The 21,682-nt window shown below is 36.8% G+C and overlaps 1 protein-coding gene across 1 annotated transcript in view; it reads left to right on the plus strand.

The window, feature by feature from the left end:
- The window catches only part of TOGARAM1 (TOG array regulator of axonemal microtubules 1), a 79,188-nt gene that overhangs the window by 40,969 nt on the left and 16,537 nt on the right, over positions 1-21,682 (plus strand). The window contains exons 9-16 of the mRNA XM_032405014.1: positions 1,128-1,226; positions 2,468-2,643; positions 3,161-3,314; positions 3,515-3,652; positions 13,182-13,335; positions 18,998-19,103; positions 19,758-19,993; positions 20,401-20,559. Coding sequence (XP_032260905.1) covers positions 1,128-1,226; positions 2,468-2,643; positions 3,161-3,314; positions 3,515-3,652; positions 13,182-13,335; positions 18,998-19,103; positions 19,758-19,993; positions 20,401-20,559 — 1,222 coding nt within the window. The remainder of the gene's footprint in view (positions 1-1,127; positions 1,227-2,467; positions 2,644-3,160; positions 3,315-3,514; positions 3,653-13,181; positions 13,336-18,997; positions 19,104-19,757; positions 19,994-20,400; positions 20,560-21,682) is intronic.

A 21,682-nucleotide genomic window follows, 5' to 3' on the forward strand; every position in this document is an offset into this window, starting at 1 on the left:
TCTACTCCTCTGCTAATTGTTCCTTTGAACCTACCCATTTTCTAGCATACTAATGTAGAGCCCCAATTAATGACTTGAGAAAGTGATTAGTGATGGATGCTTAGAGTTTTAGCAAACTAGCTTTTATGAGTTAGTATTTTCTCTTTCACTATTTGGATGAATGAGACAGAAGTAACAAAAAGGTTATGTAAGAGTAGCTTATGTGTTAAGAGTCTTTTAAGCCTATTTTTTCTTTATATTTTACAATTGAGACTCAATGAGCAATATTTCTTTCAGTATTTTGTTTACAAGAAAATGTAGTGTAAAAAGTAAAAGTAACATTAAAAATGATCAGCTTCTCTGATAAATGAAGTTAAACTACTTAAAGATAACATGTTCTTTATGTATTTCCTCAGATTTGTCTAATTATTCAGTTATCTCTTGACAGACTATGTATACATTTTATGTTTATGGACGGATGTTGAACAAATTGTTCCATTTACTGAGATTTGCTTTCCTTTGTCACTTAACATCTTTTGAGTTTACTTGAGGTTTCTATTCGTTGGCCCCAAATTAATTATATTTTGCTTTCCATTTTTTTTTTGCCTTGTAACATTCGTCTAACATATATTTATTGAATACCTACTATCTGCCCTACTAAGAGGCTCTGGAAAAGAATGATAATCAAAACCAGATATGGGTCCTATCTCCATAGAGTTTATAGTCTAGTAGTAAGAGAATAATTAAATAATCACAAACTGAGGTGAAAGTTAACCTAGAAAGTTTCAGATTGCTGTGAGATTGACTTAGTCTATTTTCAGGAGTCAGAGGCTTTCCTTCATGGTTACCCTTTTGTTGCTCAATTATCATGCTGTGCTTATTTTCTTGTATATCTTTCCCAATCTTAACTCTGACATGTATAAACTCCTTAGGTAAAGGAAGGTTTCTTTTCTCTCTACTTCCTAGTCCAGATGAGGTACTCTAATTTCAAAATTTATTGAATTAATAAATAAGTGTGAATAAATAAATTATAAAATCAATGTATGAAGTAAAATTTCTGTTTTAAAGGACCATGTTACAATATCCTAAAATACTATATAAAAACAATATTAAAATGTGAGGTGTTTTTTGTTTGTTTGTTTCTTTAGCATTTATAGGGTCATCATCAAATTTACAGCAAATTCCCAGTTTTGACTTCACATCCACAAATACCTTACCAGAAGACTCAGTGGTTGTTGTTGGAAAAGGTATTTCCAAGTTATTTAGCTTGTTAATTGTATGTGTTCTCCACATGTAAGCAAAGGATATCATTAAAGAACAGAGAAGAGTGTGATTCAAGTGTTGATTAGAACTTTTTTTATTAGAACTTTCTTTTTAAAAAATTATTAAATTGAAAGAATTAGAAGTGAGTACTTAATTTTACATTTCTGTCTTCTAACAAAACTAAGTAAATTCATGTCAGTAATTTTCAGAGAGATGTATTATGTAACAGCTGCAGCTTAGATACTTCTAAGACACTTTTAGGATAGCTAAGACAGTTTTATCATAGTTCAAATAATAGTCCTTATTTATAATTTATCAGCTTAGTATTTAATATAATTTCATTATTTTCCATACAGAGTCTAGACAAATCAGAATTAACACCTGTTATATATTTTGGGGGACTAGAGGACCTTTGAACAATATATTTGCAAATATTCTTTAAAACTCTTTTTTCTTTTCAACTTTATTGAAGTGTAATTGACAAATAAAATTGTAAGGTATTAAAGTGATTATTTGATATCCATATACATTGTGAAAGGATTCTCCCATCAAGTTAATTAACCCATCTCAATTAGTTTCTTTTTTAATCGAAAAAGTAGAATGTCATGATAGACATTGAAGGTGCACATCTTCTTTTTGGTAAATATAGTGAAATAGGATGAAATGCTTGGAAAGCTTTCCTAATTGTTTGCTTGGTAGAGTCCAATTAAGTTAATCTGAGGCCCTTCTCAGATTGGCTCCAGCCTACCCTTGCAAACTTAGTTTCTGTTATTCCTCTGTTTGCCTTGTGCCCAACCAAACTGAGTTATTCATTTCACATACACACTTTATACTTGTTCAGCTCTGCTTCTAAGCATTACCATCTTATAGGATGCCCTCCCCTCCTTCTTCACTTATCTGTCCAAATTCATTGTGTCTTCCAATCTCAGCTCAAATTCTTGCTTCTTGAAATCATCTTAAACACCCAGCTCATACCAACCTTTCCTTCATTTAAACTCATTATTACAATTTGCAGTTCTCATTTAATATTGTGAAACGTCTAGTGATAACCTCCTATATGATTGTCCTGTTAGGGTTATTTATTTTTATATTTATTATTATTTAACATGTTTTTCTTATGAACTATATTGTTTATTTCTTAAAGTCAAGAGCTTGTCTTTAACTTTGTTATTAGAGTGACATCACGTAAATACTGAACTGCAATTTGATGGTGGGTTAATTTCAGGTGTATTTGGAAGTCCAAATTCAGCACCAGCAGCCTGCAGCCAATCAGTGATATCTTCTGTGGAAAATGGAGATACATTTTCAATTAAACAAAGCATTGAACCACCATCAGGAATTTATGGAAGAGCGGTCCAGCAAAATATTCCATCATATGTTGATGTTGAGAATGAAAAGGATGTAAGATTATTTGCTGATTATTAGGATAAACTCAAGCCTATATTACATCATTGTGTTGTGTTCATCGGATTTGGGGTGGTGAAGGTGTTTTGATTAAAATTTTTAAAATCTCAGGATAATTGAAATTTCTGCTCCTTAATCATTTAAATAATGGGTTATTCTTCTTTCCAGCAAATATATTCTCATTCTGGTATAAAGTATCTAGTGTACTTTATACTATACATGTACCTTATATATATATATATGTGTGTGTGTGTGTGTGTGTGTTTACATATTCAGCAATTTTCTAGGACACTCGAGTAAGAGACTGGTATCCTTAGGCACAAATTTAGTTATGATATTAGCACCATGTAATTCTAGTCAATTTTAGAATTCCTGAAATAAGAACTAAAAAATGTAGTTTATTTTTTTATCTGTAGACACTTAATGTCTATATATAGTTGTCTGAGATGAAGATAGTTATTTTAAATATCGAACTCCCTGAATACTTTCAGATATTTTCCACTTTTTCATTCAGATTAAAGTTTCTATTTCAAAATCTACTTATGACAAGATGAGACAAAAGAGAAAAGAGGAAAAAGAACTTTTTGACATTAAAGATTGTGAAAAGAAGGAACAGAATTCCTGGGAGCGAATGAAACATACAGGAACTGAGAAGATGACATCTGAAAGTAGGTGGAATTTAACTTTTGGTGTGTTATTTAACTGATACTATTCTAAAGCTAGTGTACCTGTGGTTTAACTGAGGGCTAATAATGGAATATGTTGAACCATAACATTGAAATTTGCAAGACCCAGTAGCTTTTTTATAATAAATATTAATTATTTCTCATAAAGAAGGAAGTTGATTGATTGTTTTTCTCCCTTCTAGACTTAAATATTTTTGGAGATGAGGTGGGAATATCAAAAAATGAGAGTTCCTCTTTAGAAAATATTGCCTTCAGCCCTCAATTGAAAGGAGGGACCTGTTTAAAAAGGTCACCACCATCTTTAGTGTTTTCAGATTCAGGTAAGTAACTTGTTTAAATGTAAAGAATAATGTCACAAATGCTGGTTAAGCTCAAGAGACCACATATGGTTCAGTGCATTTGTGATGAAAAGAGCACTAAGCTAGTAGGAGTCAGTAGACAGACCTGGCTTCATAATTATCAGGCCTGCCTTTTAATTAACTTTCTGACCTGCAAATAGGCCTCAGTTTTCTGCCCCTATAAATATCCAAATTATCTCAAAGGTCTCCTCCGTGCTCCCTGCAAATATTCCTGTTTCACTAAGGAGTGGTATCCCATTTTATACCTGGGGTTAAATGAGACTGTGAAGTTGGTTTATATTAGATCATGATTTTTAAAAATCATTGTATTTATCACTTATTCAGCCTGCCATTCAGTACTTACTAGGTTCTATACCTGGCCAAGAGTGGCTTCCAGTTTCCTGTGCTGTTTTTAAAAATATTAAATAGGACTCAGGCCCCTAAGTGGGAGGTGGAATCCTCACTGGGACAGTGTGGTCTCAGGATCCTCGGGGTCACAGGAAGACCAGCCTGAGTGTGGCAGAGCTCCCATGTATCGGAGCAGGTAAGCCAACTGTAATCAGTGAGCCCAGGAGTGGGCTTTCAGCTCAGGGTTTCCATAAACTGTGATTTGAGCCACAGTCGGGCCACTGCTCTTTGAGCAGGGGCCCAACAAGCAGCAGAACCAGGGAGAGCCCTCTTTTTTCCCCGGGAGGAGTGGCGTGGGAGCGTGCCCCAAGAGTCTGCTGGGTTTGGAGACTCCAAATGGGGCCGTGTGCCTTACATAGAAACGCTTGGTCACAGGTTGGGTGAGCACGGAGTGCGGCTGGAGAGCTGGGAGACAAGAGTGATTGACTTCTTTTCTCTGAGGGCTCACAGAGGAGTGGGGCCCCGAGCTTTTGGCTCCAGGGCTGGAGATTGGGAGGCCACCATTTTCATTCTCATCCTCAAAAGCTGTGCAGAAAGCCTTCAGGGAACAAAAGCCACATAGAGCAAACCAGAGCAGATTACGTAGCCTGGCCCCAAGCAAGGATGGAGCAATTCCACATGGAGAAGACCTTTGAGAATCAATGCAACAGGCCCCTCCCCCAGAAGATGCACAAGTCTGTGGAGTTTGGTGTGTGCAGAGAGGGAGACAGATTGACCTGGAGGATCTGTTGAGTGGGGTGGGCTGTGACATTACTGCTCTGGGCCAGAGATTCCTGCAAAGCCATGTTTGCTCTGTCACTCTAAAGAGAAGCGGAAAGATGCCAAGGAACAAAAGTGGCTCAGCCAGCCTGCTCACATTAAGCCCATCTCCCTGACAAGGGGTGAGGCAACTCCACCCAGGCAAAGAGGCCTGAGAAGCCGAGCAGCAGGGCAACAGGCCCCTCTCCCAGAAGACAGACTGGAAAAACAGGGGAATAAGTTTAAGCTTATTTCCCATAGGACTCTAAAACTCCAGTGCCAGGGGAAAATAATTTGGGAGCTCAAGGTGTTCCACCACGACTCGCTGATACTTCAGGCTAAAATCTTAAATTTCTTTGTTAGTTTCTTTTCTTATTCTTTTTTTTTTTTAAACCCTGCTCCTGTTTCAAATAGATTTGTATTTCCCAGCCTATGTTTTTAAGTCGTTTCTTAACTTTTATTTTCTTTTTCACATATATGTTTTATAGATTTATACCCCATTATAGCCTGTTTTTCACTCTCTTCAATTTTATCTTGCTATATATATGTAAGTTCTGATTTCTTTGCAATTTTGAGATATAGTTTCTTCTAACACAGAGACCAAAAATCAAGCAGGAACAGGCAGAACACCCTTCTGTGTCCACTCTGAGAGATTACAATCTCTCTCCCTGCCCTCCCCCCCCCCTTTTTTTTTCCTTTTTTCTTTCTTTTTTAATGTTTTGGATCATCTTGGCTTTGATGGAGTATCTGTAGTAGCTTTCAACCACTTTGGATTTTTTTGTAGATACATTTTGCTTGGGTTGTGGTTGATATTTTGGACTCGGTACATTCCCTCACCCATTCCTCAACAGAATGACTAGGAGGAGGAACTCCCAACAAAGGAAAGAACCAGAGACAATATCCTCTGCCACAGATCTAATGGATATGGATATAAGCAAGATGTCAGAGAAAGACTTCAGGGTAGTACTTATGAAATCAATAGCTAGGCTTGAGAAAAGCATTAGCAACAATATAGAATCTCTAAGGGCAGAAATGAGATCTAATCAGGCTGAACTTAAAAATGCTTTGAATGCAATGCAGTCTAAACTGGAAACTCTAACAGCCAGGGTATATGAGGCAGAAGAACAAATTAATGATCTAGAAGATAAGCTGATAGGAAGGAAGCTGAGGAGGATAGGGATAGGCATCTAGAAGCCCATGAGAACAGACTTAGATCAATGACACCATGAAACGTTCCAATGTCAGAATTATTGGGATTCCTGAGGGGGTGGAGAGAGAGGGAGGACTAGAAGGTATATTTGAGCATATCACAGCTGAGAACTTCCCTAATCTGGGGAAGGAAACCAGCATTCGTGTCCAAGAGGCAGAGAGGACCCCTCCCAAGATCAATAAAAATAGACCAACACTCTGGCATATACTAGTGAAACTTGCAAATCTTAGAGCCAAAGAAGCTATCCTGAGAGCAGCTGGGGGAAGAGATTTCTTACGTACAGAGGCAGGGACATCAGAATAACATCAGACCTATCCACAGAGACCTGGCAAGCCAGAAAGGTCTGGCAAGACATTTTCAGGGTACTAAATGAGAAGAACATTCAGCCAAGAATACTTTATCCAGCAAGGCTGTCATTCAGAACAGATGGAGAGATAAAGAGCTTCCAGGACTGGCAGAAAGGGAAAGAATATGTGACCACCAAGCCAGCCCTGCAAGAAATAATTAAGGGGAATTCTGTAAAAGAAGAAAGACCCCAAGAGTAATATAGACCAGAAACTTACAGAGACAATCTATACAAACAGAGACTTTACGGGCAATATGATGGCATTAAATTCATATCTTTCAATAGTTACTCTCAACGTGAATGACCTCAGTGCTCCCATGAAAAGGCATAGGGTTTCAGATTGGATAAAAAGACAGGACCCATCCACATGCTGTCTACAAGAGACTCATTTTGGACCTAAAGACACCTCCAGATTGAAAGTGAGGGGATGGAGAACCATTTATCATGCCAATGGACCTCAAAAGAAAGCTGGGGTAACAATTCTCATATCAGACAAACTAGATTTTAAACCAAAGACTGTAATAAGAGATGTAGAGGGACACTGTATCATACTTAAAGGGTCTATCCAACAAGAAAATCTAACAATTGTAAATATCTATATCCCCAACATGGGAGCAGCCAACTACATAAACCAACTATTAACCAAAATAAAGAATCGTATTGATAATAATACATTAATAGTAGGAGACCTTAACACTCCACTCTCAGCAATGGACAGATCATCTAAGCAGAAGATAAAGAAATGAGCTTTGAATGACACATTGGGCCAGATGGACTTCGTAGATATATATAGAACATTCCACCTTAAAACAACAGAATACTCATTCTTCTCAAGTGCACATGGAACATTTTCCAGAATAGACGACATACTGCATCACAAATCAGGTCTCAACCCGTATCAAAAGACTGAGATTATTCCCTGCATGTTATCAGACCAGAGTACTTTGAAACTGGAACTCAATCACAAGAAAAAATTTGGAAGGAATTCAAACACTTGGAAGTTAAAGAGCATACTGCTAAATAATGATTGGGTCAACCAGGAAATTAAAGAAGAATTTTAAAACTTCATGGACACAAATGAAAATGAAAACACATCGGTCCAAAACCTATGGGATACTGCAAAGTCTGTCCTAAGGGGGAAATACATAGCCATCCAAGCCTCTCTCAAACAAGTAGAAAAATCCCAAATGCACAAGCCAACCTTACACCTAAAGGAGTTGGAGAAAGAACAGCAAATAAAACCTAAACCAAGCAGGAGAAGAGAAATAATAAAGGTTAGAGCAGAAGTCAATGAAATAGAAACCAAAAGAACAGTAGAACAGATCAATGAAACTAGAAGCTGGTTCTTTGAAAGAATTAATAAGATCGATAAACCTCTGGCCAGACTTATCCAAAAGAAAAGGGAAAGGACCCAGATCGATAAAATCATGAATGGAAGGGAAGAGATCATGACTAACACTGAGGAAATAGAACAATTACTAGACATTATTACCAGCAACTATATGCCAACAAATTAAGGAACCTGGAAGAAATGGATGCCTTCCTGGAAACTTACCAAGACTGAAACAGGAAGAAAGAGACAATCTGAATAGACTAATAACCAGTAACGAAATTGAAGCGGTAATCAAAAACCTCCCCAAAAAACAAGAGTCTAGGGCCAGATGGCTTCCCAGAGGAATTCTACCAAACATATAAAGAAGAAATCATACCTATTCTACTGAAGCAGTCCAAAAAAATAGAAATGGAAGGAAAAGTTCCGAACTCGTTCTCTGAGGCCAGCGTTACCCTGATCCCAAAACCAGACAAAGACCCCACCAAAAAGAAGAATTACAGACCAATATCCCTGATGAGCATGGATGCCAAAATACTCAACTAGCCTATTGGCTAGGATCCAACAGTACGTTAAGAGGATTATCCACATGACCAGGTGGGGTTTATTCCTGGGATACAAGGGTTCAACATTGGCAAATCAATGTGATACACTACATAAATAAAAGAAAGGACAAGAACCATATAATCCTCAATAGTCCCAGAAAAATCACTTGACAAAATACAGCATCCTTTCCTGATTAAAACTCTTCAGAATATAGGGATAGAGGGAACATACCTCAATATCATAAAAGCCATCTATGAAAATCCCACAGTGAATATCATTCTCAATGGGGAAAAACTGAAAGCTTTTATCTTAAGGTCAGGAACATAACAGGAATGCCCACTCTCACCACTTGGTGTTCAACATAGTACTAGAAGTCCTTGTCTCAGTAACAGACAACAAAAAGAAATAAAAGGCATTCAAACTGGCAAAGAAGAAGTCAAATTCTCTCTCTTTACAGATGACATGATAATCTATGTGGAAAACCCAAAAGACTCCACCCCAAAATTGCTAGAACTCATACAGCAATTCATCAATGTGGCAGGATACAAAATCAGTGCACAGAAATCAGTTGCATTTCTATACACTAACAATGTAACTGAAGAAAGAGAAATTAAGGAATTGATTCCATCTACAATAGCACCAAAAACCATAAAATACCTAGGAATAAACCTAACCAAAGAGGTAAAGGATCTATACTCTAGAAACTACAGAACACTTATGAAAGAAATGGAGGAAAACACAAAGAGATGGAAAAACATTCCATGCTCATGGATTGGAAGAATAAACATTGTGAAAATGTCTATGCTGCCCAGACCAATCTACACTTTCAGGGCAATCCCTGTCAAAATACCATCGACATTTTTCACAGAGCTGGAACAAAGAATCCTAAAATTTGTATGGAACCAGAAAAGCCCCCAGATTGCCAAGGGATCGTTGAAAAAGAAAACCAAAGCTGGGGGCATCACAATGCCTGACTTCAAGCTCTATTACAAAGCTGTGATCATCAGGACAGCATGGTATTGGAACAGAAACAGATACATAGATCAGTGGAACAGAATAGAGATCCCAGAAATGGACCCTCAACTCTATTGTCAACTAATCTTCAACAAATCAGGAAAGAATATCCAATGGAAAAAGACAGTCTCTTCAATAAATGGTGCTGGAAAAATTGGACAGCCACATGCAGAAGAATGAAATTGGACCATTCTCTTACACCATAGACAAAGATAAACTCAAAATGGATGAAAGACCTCACGTGAGACAGGAATCCATCAAAATCCTAGAGGAGAACATAGGCAGGAACCTGTTCCGACATTGGCCACAGCGACCTCTTTCAAGATATGTCTCTAAAGGCAAGGGAAACAAAAGCAAAAACGAACTTTTGGGACTTAATCAAGATAAAAACCTTTTGCACAGCAAAGGAAACAGTCAACAAAACTAAGAGGTAGCCCACAGAATGGGAGAAGATATTTGCAAATGACATTACAGATAAAGGACTGGTATCCAAGATCTATAAACAACTCACACTCAACACAAAAAAACAAATAATCCAGTCAGTAAATGGGCAGAAGACATGAATAGATATTTTTCCAAAGAAGACATACAAATGGCTAACAGACACATGAAAAAATGTTCAACATCACTCAGCATTAGGGAAATACAAATCAAAACCACAATGAGATACCACCTTAAACCAGTTAGAATGGCAAAAATTAATAAGACAGGAAACAACAAGTGTTGATGAGGATGTGGAGAAAGGGGAACCCTCTTACACTGTTGGTAGGAACGCAAGCTGGTACAGCCACTCTGGAAAACAGTATGGAGGTTCATCAAGACATTAAAAATAGAGCTACCCTATGACCCAGCAATTGCACTACTGGGTATTTACCCCAAAGATACAGACCTGGGGAAAAGAAGGGGCACATGCACCCCAATGTTCAGAGCAGCAATGTCCACGACAGCCAAACTGGAAGGAGCCAAGATGCCCTTCAACAGATGAATGGATAAAGAAGATGTTCATATATACAATCGAATATTTCTCAGCCATCAGAAAGGATGAATAGCCACCATTTGCATCGACATGGATGGAACTTGAGGGGCATCATGCTAAGTGAAATAAGAGGAGAAAGACAATTATATGGTTTCACTCATATGTGGAACATAAGGAATAGCATGGAGGACCACAGGGCAAGGGAGGGAAAACTGAATGGTAAGAAATCAGAGAGGGAGACAAAGCATGAGAGACTCTAGACTCTGGAACCAAACTGAGGGTTACAGAAGGGAGGGGGGTGGGGGATGGAGTAACCAAGTGATGGGGATTAAGGAGGGCACGTGTGGTGATGAGCACTAGGTGTTATATGCAACTGATGAATTGTTGATCACTACATCGAAAACTAATGATGTACTATATGCTGGCTAATAGAACATAATAAAAATAATAATAATTACAAAATAATAAAATTAAAAATAAAATATAAAAACAAACTGCTTGATATTCGAAAAAAATTTTACATATCTTGGGAACGTTTAATATTCCACATAAAGTTTACCAAATGCGGGAAAAAAAAATAAAAAGAAAATATTTTAAAAAGTTAAAAAAATAGGGCGCCTGGGTGGCTCAGTTGGTTAAGCGACTGCCTTCGGCTCAGGTCATGATCCTGGAGTCCCTGGATCGAGTCCCGCATCGGGCTCCCTGCTCGGCAGGGAGTCTGCTTCTCCCTCTGACCCTCCTCCCTCTCATGCTCTCTGTCTCTCATTCTCTCTCTCAAATAAATAAATAAAATCTTTAAAAAAAAAAATAAATAAAAAGTTAAAAAAATAAATGAACGAATGGAAAAAAATAAAAGTTCACCAGTGTCATACTCACTTATTTAAAAAAGTTAAAAATAAATAAAAAATAAATAAAAGTATTAAATAGGTCTTAGGTATAGTAGCAACTTGGAAAAATCAGAGATTGAAGTAAAAAAATCTCATGAACTGTAATAAACATTAAGAATTATTGCTTATTATTTTTGTTCATTATTCTTTAATGTTACTAAAAAATAACTATCATAAACATTTTAAAATTTATGTTGGGTCTGAAGTCTAGGGTATCAACAAAAAACCCAGAAGTACAGAAAAAATAAATATATAAATGTGATCTTGGACACCATACTTAACATCTCTCAAAGATAAAAGTAAAAGAGATTTGAAGTAGATGACTGTTAGACTGTTCCTAGTTTGCATTTCTTTTATAATGCAAGAAGCTTAGAAAACTTTTTAAAATGCTGTATTCTCAAAACTAATAATTGCTGAGTATGACTGATGACAGATGTTGACCTGTAAAATTACTGGTTAAACATGTCCCTAAGAACCAGTTAAATATAGGCATTTGTGAAGTTTAACCCTATTTGCTAACATTCTCAAATAATTTCACTATTAATGTCATAAAATCTAGGGGGAGAAAAACCCACAAAACTTCTTACCTAAGCTGTAAGAATACTGGCTGCTACTGGTAAAAGTAGGGAAAGAAGTATAGATAGTAGCAAATAGTACAAATTGATAAATACATTTATGATAGTCATTTTGTAGTGTTTAATATTACCTTTTTAAAAATATCTCTTGGGTGCCTGGGTGGCTCAGTCAGTTAAGTGTCTGCCTTCAGCTCAGGTCATGATCTCAGGGTCCTGGGATCAAGCCTTATGTCAGGCTCTCTGCTCAGTGGGGAGTCTGCTTCTCCCTTTCACTCTCCCTCTGTGCTCTCTCTCTTTCCTCAAATAATAAATAAATAATCTTTAAAAAAATATCTCTTAACATGGAAAAATAATAAATCTTTATTCATTTACAAAAGCCAATGCAGGGGCACCTGGTTGGCTTAGTCGGGTTAAGTGTCCTACTCTTGATTTCGGCTCAGGTCATGATCTCAGGGTCCTGGGGTCAAGCCCTGCATGGGGCTCTGTGCTGAACTTGAGATTCTTTCCCTCTCCCTTTCCCCCTGCCCCCCCCGCCCCCCCCGCTTGCACACATGCCCACTCTCTCTCTCAAATAAATACATACATAAATAAAATCTTTTTAAAAAATGCCAACACACATTTTATTTGATCTTTTTGATCTTTTCCTTTCTAATACCTCCACTATAGGTATCTTGCACTGTTCAGTGCCCCCAGGGCATTACCCTGAGCACTCAATGATAATGATTTGTTTCTCTCATGTCCAGGGCAATGCCTTACATCTGGAAAATGGTTGGTAAATGTTTGATTATGGAAAAAATATTGCTTTTATTACCACACATGGTCTTAGGATTTGCAATAGACCATGAATTCTATGCGGGTAGCAAAAAATTGGTATTTTTGGAATTCGGCTAGAATTCTTTATACAGGGACTCCTGGGTGGCTCAGTCGGTTAAGTATCTGACTCTTGGGTTTCAGCTCAGGTCATGATCTCTGGTTCCTGAGATCCAGCCCCCCAGCACACTCCACACTGAACATGGAGTTTGCTTGTCTCTCCTGCTGCTCCTCCTCCTGCGCGTGTGCTCATGCGCTCTCTCTCTCTAGAAGAAATAAAATCTTAAAAAAGAAAAGAAGAATTCTTTACACAGATGCTATGAAGCTTCATTTTCAGTTGTCATTTGTATAGTAAAACGGGTATATATCCACATGTTTTTATAAAATGGGATCATAATATTTCTTACTGATTTTTAGCTCTTAAAACTAGACTTTATTATAGGACTCATGACTGGAAAAACCACCTATATATTTATATTTGATATAATTAAATAATTTTGCATATAAGAAGTAAAGTTTTAAATAACTTTGGTGTCCGAGTATTACAATTTTATTAAAGACTAAACTGATAATACTTGTTTCCATAAGAAATATTCATAGAATCTGTATTCAGAATATCATTTTTATCAGAGTTCTCTGATGCTTTATTTAATCTGTTTTTTTTGTTTTAGGTGAAGCATCTCCTGGAGGCATTCCACAATATAAAGAAAGGATGTCTTCTGTCACTCACAGTCCTGAAATAATGGATACATCAGAACTACGGCCATTTTCCAAACCAGAAATAGCACTGACAGAAGCCCTTAGGCTTTTAGCTGACAAGGATTGGTAAGTTCACCATCCTTAACTTAAAACTAAGCTGAGTTCCAGAAGTTTTCTGAATATTTTTTATTAAAAACTTTGAAACATTCCCTATTAAAATAGTCATAGAAATGATTATTATAGTTCTTAGTCTGAGTTTTTTTCAACTTATTAATGTAACTGAACTCTGGTCCTAATAGCACTGTATTACAACCAGTTATATATACCATAATGACAGAGTTTAGCTTTATTAGGGGTTACATAAACCTTTTGGTACTAGAATACAAATCTCACCATTCCTCCAAGTGTTTCTCTGTGAAATACATCCTATAACAATCCTGGAAATATTTATCTGTTACTAGCATATCTCAACAGCCTCCCAGCCCCGTCCTCCTGGAGCATATACTGTCCCATTACCTGCCTTGCTCCTCAGTATCTCTCTCCATCCCCATCCTCCACATCCTCAGTTTTACTTTGTTACACCATATTCATCAACATTAAAATGTGCTATAATATCCCCTATTTTTAAAAAAAACCTCCCTAAACTGCACATCTTCACATTTCTTTTATTCCCCTTTTTTAGCCAAGTCCTCACAAAGGCTGACTCATTGTCTATTTTTTCACCTCATATTCTCTTCTCAACCTTTAATTGGCTCTCAGGCCTCCCCACCATGACAACCACATCACTGAAACTATGAAAGTGATCATCTTGCTATATCTGCATTGGTTATTTATTAGTGGTCATCTTAGCCTTTTAGCAGTATTTGACACAATCAACACTCCCTTCTAGTTTCTTGGTTCTTTTCTTGTTTTAGTATGTTCTTATTCCTTTTCTTTATTTGGCTTCAAAATTGAGGCATGATCCAGAATACAATCCACTGGCATTCTCTATCTACATTTATTCCATAGATCCAGGCTGGCGATCGTTTTCTGTAAAGAGCCAGATACTAAATATTTTAGGCTTTGCAGGCCAGATGTCTTTATCATAACTCCTCTACTTTGCTGTTGTAGTGTAAAAGCAGCCTTAGGGGGCGCCTGGGTGGCTCAGTCATTAAGTGTCTGCCTTCGGCTCAGGTCATGATCCCAGGTCCTGGGATTGAGCCCCACATTGGGCTTCCTGCTCCCCGGGAAGCCTGTTCTCCCTCTCCCACTCCCTCTGCTTGTGTTTCCTCTCTCGCTGTGTCTCTGTCAAAAAATACATAAAATCTTTAAAAAATAAATAAAATAAAAGCAGCCTTAGATAGTAAGAAAAAAAATAGGTATAGCTATGTTCCAATAAACTTTACTTATAAAAATTTCTGATGGGGTCAGATTTGGTCTGTGAGTCATAGTTTGCCAACCCCTTTCCTAAAAGATTATATTCAACTGAATATATGTCTCGATTCTAGGTATCTTCTTGAGCTCTAAACTTATAATCCATCTGCCTGCTTGACATTTTCACTTTGATGCTTATAGACATTTTAAATTTAACATATCCAAAATAGAACTCTTGATTTCCCACTTCCTACCAAGGTGGGTTAACAGGCATAAGATTTGCCTACACATCTGAAAGAACTAAAGAAACCATACAAAATATATGAAACGGTTTTCAAAATATTCCTCAGTAGGCAATGAAAATTAGTGATCCTTGAGAGACAGGAAACAAACAAGGTGAACTCTATAATTGCCCTCGCTTAACCTTCTGCAGAGTTTCCAGGTTACAGCTCAAAGAAGGGAAAACTATGTAAATACCAGCAGAGATGGAAATGGAGCTGGGAGTTTGGGGATGCCAAGGTAACTAGAATTTGCAAGGCAGAATGCCAGAGAGGATGGAGCTTCACAAAGAACTCTGGAGACCTTCAGAGGATTCTTCTCAAATATTTAGCTGAATACTAGTCAGGGCATAAATATAAATAAATTACCTGAAGCCAGAGCTAGAATCAAGTTACAGGGAACAGTCCCTGAATACTTCTTATTCCCATCAGCACAGTGGAAAACCTCATAATTCACAGGGCGTCAAGTAGAAAACTCAAAAGAGTTTTGCTTCTTAGTGTGGAAAAATAAACCTTAGGCTAAAGACTGGTTTGGCCCTGCCCAACAAAATATAAAGCCAGGCCTAAGAGGATCAAACTTATCAAATAACCTAACTCCATCCCAGAGCAAAGGTCAAAAATAATTTAGGAATACAGAAATATCTCAGGTAAAATGCATAATGACTGACATCCAATAAAAAATTACCAGGCATGCAAAGCAGCAGGGAAATACAACCCATAATGAGAAGAAAAAAAGACAACTATTGAAACCAATCCAAAAATGATACAGATGATAGAATTAGTAGACAAGGACATTATAGCTATAGTTATAATTCTATTCCATGTGTTGAAGAAACTAGAGGAAAGACATAAACAGAGAATCAGTGAGCTGTAGGACAACTTGCAAAATCCCTTTTGCCATATAATGTAACATGATTGAGGGAAATGATATCCCCTTATAGTCACACTCAAGGGGAGGGTATTATGAGGTGGTATATGCCAGGGGGCAGGAATCATGGGTGCCATCTTAGAATTCTGTATTTCACATTAGGAGTAAAAAGGGTCATTTTATAATGATAATGATAAAAAGGTCAATTCATCAAGTGATCCTGATTTTATTTATCATATACAGAGCTTCAGAATACATTAAGCAGAAACTGGTAGAACTGCAAGAAGAAATAAATAAATCCACAATTACAGTTGGAACTTCAACAACCATCTCTCATTAATTGATAGAACTAGAAGAAAGAAAATCATTGAGGATATAGAAGACTTGAATGACATGATTGACCAACTTGACCTAATTGGCATTTATAGAATACTCCACCTAAAATAGCAGAATTTACATTCTTTTTGAGTCCATAAGGAACATTTGCCAAGAAAAATATTTTGGAACATAAAATAAGTAATTTAAAAGGATTCAGATTATACAAATTTTGTTCTCTGACTATGGTGGAATTAAATTAGAAGTTAGGAACAGATACCTGGAAAATCTCCAAATGTCTTGAAACTAGCACACTTAGAAGCAACTCGTGGATCTAAGAAAGTAATCAAAAGGGAAATTAGAAAGTATTTTTTAACCTTTTTTTTTTTTTTTTAAGTAGGCTCCATGCCCAGCGTGGAGCCCAATGTGGGGCTTGAACTCATGACCCTGAGATCAAGACCTGAGCCAAGATCATGTGTCTGAGCCACCCAGGCACCCCCAAAGTATTTTGAATTTAATGAAATTAAGAATGAAACATGAAAATTATGAGATGCAGCTAAATTAGAGGGAAATTTATAGCACCATAACACCTATATTACAGAAGAAGAAACATTTTATATCAGTGACCTCAGCTTTCACCTTAAACTACAAACAGAAGAGCAAATGAAGCCCAAAATAATTAAAGAAAAGAAATAATAAAGATTGCACTAGAAATCAAGAAAATAGAAAACAAACAGTACAGGAAATCAGTGAAAGCAAAAGCAGGTTCTTAGAGAAGATCAATTGATAAACCTGTGATCAGACTGATCAAGCAAAATAAGAGAAAAAAACAATTACCATATCAGGAATGAGGGAATAAACATCATTACTAATCATATAGCTCTTAAACAAACAATAAAGGGATATGATAAACAGCTTTATGCCCACTAATTTAACAACTTAGTGAAATGGATAAATTCTTTGAAAGACACAAACTACCAAAACTCACTAAAAACAAAACAAAAAATTAGCTAACCTCTATAATCCAATACGTATTAAGGACGTTGACATTGTATTTAAAACTTCCACAAAGAAAACTCCAGGCTCAGATGGTTTTGCTAGTGAATTATACCAAACATTTAAGGAAGAAATCAATTCTACACAAACTTAGAACACTGAAGAGGCTGGAGTACTTCCATCTTACTCTTTGAGGCCAGTATCACCCTGATACCAAAACCATACAAAGAACTACAGACTGAGATAAAAAATATCTCATGAACATAGATGTAAAAATCTTTAAAACAAGTTTTTATTCCCCCCCCTCCTAATCCCAAATCTGCTTCTACCTCAGTGTTCATCATCTTAGTTAATAACTCTGCCATGGATATTTAGTTGTTCATACCAAGTCAGTGTTCACTTTTTATCATTTCTTTATATCCCATCAGTTCCTTTATTTTCAGAATTTATCTCAGCTGCTGATCCTGTTGTCCAAGCCACACCTGGCTGTAGTAGTGTCATCACTGGTTTGCATGCTTCTATGATTGCTCACCTCATACAACAGCCAGAGTGATACTGTTAAATCTCAAATCAGAACATGGGATTCCTCCCCACAAAACCCTCCAGTGGCCCCCTAGAACACTAGGAAAAAATTGTTAAACTTTTTTATAGCTTACAAAGTCCTTCATTTTCTGTCCCTTGCCTCTTTCTGTAGCCTCATCCCCTACAGGGGGATGGATGCTCTGCCTTACTTACCCACTCTAGCCATTGGGCTATTTCCTGAACACCTAAGCTCATTTATGCCTCAAGATCTTTGTACTTAATTCTTTAAACATTCTTCCAGTGTCTTCTCTTTCTCTTCATGCAGGTATTTGCCAAATGTCACCTCCTCAGAGAAGCCTTCTCTCATGACTTTAACTAAAATATTAGTGTTCTTTTCCCCATCTTCTTATACTGCTTTATTTTTAATGTTGCTACCTGACCTTATATTTTATTTTAACACCTCTCTTAGCAATTTGATTATGATGTTCCGTGTTGTGCTTTTTTTTATCTGTTTGGGGTTGTTCTTAGATCTGAGAGTTTATAGTTTAAATCAAATTTGGAAAAATTTTAGCCACTTTTTCTTAATTTCTTTTCCTGCCTCCCTCTCTCTTGACTGTACTCTCTGTTATTTGTGTGTATAGAATTGGGTTGTTTCTGCATTTAAATTAATTGTTTTTTTATGCTTATCCAAAAAAATGAGAATTTTGAACCAGACAGCTATTTAAATAGGTATACTCTTGCTACCTTGGATTCTTAGGTCTCTTCTTTTCTCTGAGTTTTCCATAATTCATTCGGGGAATGTAAATGTTTAAAAAAATGACTGCCATCAATATTACCTAAGGAAATATTACAATATTACTAAGGAAACTAATTTTGGCTCTCATTTTTCAAACCTATAAGATGAAAATCATCACGTTGGAAATGTTATACCTAAATCCCACTTGAATCCCACTCTCTTGTTAGTATCCACCTACCCTTCTCTGGCTCATTAGGTCAGATAATGAAAGAAAAATACAAATTACAGAACCATCTGTTGGTGGTTTTCTGCTGTTGGATTATATATTTGCCAGTAAGGTAGTTACTTTTCTCCTTCCATTTTTGTTGTATTGCTTCCCTCACCTTTTGTTTGCCATTCCTTTCCCTTCTGTTCTCTATAAAGAATATGACATTCTTATTACTAGGGAGGAAATATTTCTTTTTATTTACGAAGCATGAACTTAGTGTGATGTCAATGGTGATTTTAGCTCTTAAAAGATCTTTTGAATCATGAAAGAGAACTATTGGAGCAAATAAAACTTTACATATTTTTTATTTGAATTTCCTAAATGATATGGAAAAATAAGCAAGATCTCCTCAGTGGCAGTATTTCATACAAACAAAAGAAGACATCTGAGATCCTGTTCCAGTTGAGCCCCATTTAATAAGTGATTTTGTCATTTGTTTCTTTTTCCCATAGGGAGAAGAAAATTGAAGGACTGAATTTTATTAGGTGCTTAGCTGCTTTTCATTCTGAAATATTGAACACAAAGTTGCATGAAACAAATTTTGCAGTAGTTCAAGAGGTAAACTTATTTTTCAGCTGAGTTAAGGATTGTTTGGATAACAAAGAATAAATATGCCATGTTAATTTGACCTTTAAAAAATATCTCTGTACTAGGGGCGTCTGGGTGGCTCAGTCGGTTGAGCATCCAACTCCTGATTTTGGCTCAGATCATGGTCTCAGGGTTGTGAGATTGAGCCCCATATGGGGCTCCACACTGAGGGTTGAGCTTATTTGAGTTTCTCTTTCTCTCTTTCTTTCTGCCCCTACTCTCCTCTTGTGCTCTCTCTCTCAAAAAAAAAAAAAAAAAAAAAAAGAATACCTCTGTACTAAATGATATAAGTAGGCAAACAAAGTTGATGTAGTTACATCAGTAGTTACAAGTAGTTCCTATATGGGGCTCCTGGCTGGCTCAGTCAGGAGAGCATGCAACTCTTGATCTCAGGGTCATGAGTTCGAGCCCCACATCAAGGGTAGATTTTATTTAAAAAAAAAAAAAAGTAGCTCATACCTTACTTTGCAACTTTTAAAAATTTTTATTAAATGTTAATTTTTAGGACATAAGATAATATGTATTAAAACATGTTACTTTAATAGTAAATTTGGTTTCAAAGTCATTATTACTGATTTTCTTTCAGAATATCAGCAAAATGTACATTTTGGAAATTTTTTTTAGGTGAAAAATTTACGCTCTGGAGTTTCTCGTGCTGCTGTGGTCTGTTTAAGTGATCTTTTCACTTACCTGAAAAAAAACATGGATCAAGAACTAGATACTACAGTAAAAGTTTTGTTGCACAAGGCTGGAGAATCAAATACATTTATAAGAGAAGATGTTGACAAAGCACTGAGAGCTATGGTCAGTAATGTAACTCCTGCACGTGCAATTGTTTCTCTTATCAATGGAGGACAAAGGTAATATTCGAAATAATCTTGATATGTCCTTAAACTAAAAATACAGTTGTTTGCAGTCTGGGATGTAGGAAAAACACAAGCAAACTTCAGTATTATTTTAGTGAAAAAACAAATAATTCTTATGTGATAAACATCATATTAGGTACAGAGCATACAAGGAAAATAATACTGTTATTCTCATAATTTTACTTATATTCATAGATCTGGAACTAAATAAATGTCAGTGATTATGAGTTTTGTTTTGTTTTTAACTTCTTGGGGATGGGTAACTAATGTAATTTGTCATTTTAGCTTCCAAGGATGATTGTTGAGGGTTAGGAATAGTTTAATCATTTAACTTTAAAGGTATGTCTTTGGTAAATAGTTCATACATCAACTTTGTTTCAATTGATCATGTTTCCTTGTAGCCATTTACACATTGCAGTAAGAAGATGTACAGCCCAGCACTTATCAGATGTTGTGGGATTTATGGAACCAGAGCGCATTTTATCTGGAACAAAGGATATGGCTGACCGGATATTACCAGCTGCTGCCAAGTTTGCTCAGGACAGTTCACAAGAAACCAGGTGAATAGCTGCCAATAATATTTGCCGAATCTGTTAGGATAAGGGTTAAAAGTAGGCAGCAAAGGTTAAAAAAGAGTAAGCATTTTTTCTAAATGGACAAGTGGAGTCCCCAGGGATTGGTACTGGGACAGATGGACTTATTTAACCAATTTGTAAATGATCTTGAGGGAGTGCACAGTGAATTCTCCAAATTTACAGATGACACTACATACTTCTGGGTAGTGAGATGCCATGTCACAGGGATGAACTGCATGAAAACGGCACAAGACTATATGAGTGGGCAGAAAAGTGGCAGAAAAACTTCATTGTGGGCAAATGTAAGGTGATGCACTTAGGGGAAATGATATATTTTCCAAGCAATCAGGTGAAATCAAGGAAATAGGTGCACATGAAAAATACAGGAGGCGAAATGGATAATATATTGTCTCCTGAAACATGAGATAGCTGCACTTAGAAAATCCCATAAATTTCTGATTGCTGTACTTGAAGAACAATTCTATGAAGGTTAAGAACAGTCAGAGAAAAATGTCAAAAGAATTAAGATGTGGATGGTACATTACTGTATTGGTAACTTTTTTTTTTTAAGTAAACTCTGTTCCCAACGTGGGGCTCGAACTCACAACCCCAAGAGCAAGAGTCACATGCTCCATCAACTGACCCAGCCAGCTGCCCCTTGCTGTATTGGTCACAGAAATTTTAGATATAGTCAAGAGCCTAGGTTCAGTTCCTAGCCCCAATCACTTTTTGCCCTTAAGCAAATTACCTAACGTCTGTTAGCCTAAGTTTTCTTGTATGTAAAATTAGGAAGGTGGGACTAGGTGATTGATAATGTCCCATATAAAACCTAAAAATTTATGGCAGTTACATATGAAGATAGATTAAAAGTGGGAGGGAGGGTCCTGAGTTCATAGAGACTAAAGTAAAGAAGGATATAAAATTGGGGCACCTGAGGGGCGCCTGGGTGGCTCAGTCATTAAGCGTCTGCCTTCGGCTCAGGTCATGATCCCAGGATCCTGGGATCGAGCCCTGCATCGGGCTCCCTGCTCCGCGGGAAGCCTGCTTCTCCCTCTCCCACTCCCCCTGCTTGTGTTCCCTCTCTCGCTGTGTCTCTCTCTGTCAAATA

This window comes from Phoca vitulina, unplaced genomic scaffold (assembly GCF_004348235.1).
Source record: "Phoca vitulina isolate PV1807 unplaced genomic scaffold, GSC_HSeal_1.0 scaffold7, whole genome shotgun sequence".
NCBI lineage: Eukaryota > Metazoa > Chordata > Mammalia > Carnivora > Phocidae > Phoca > Phoca vitulina.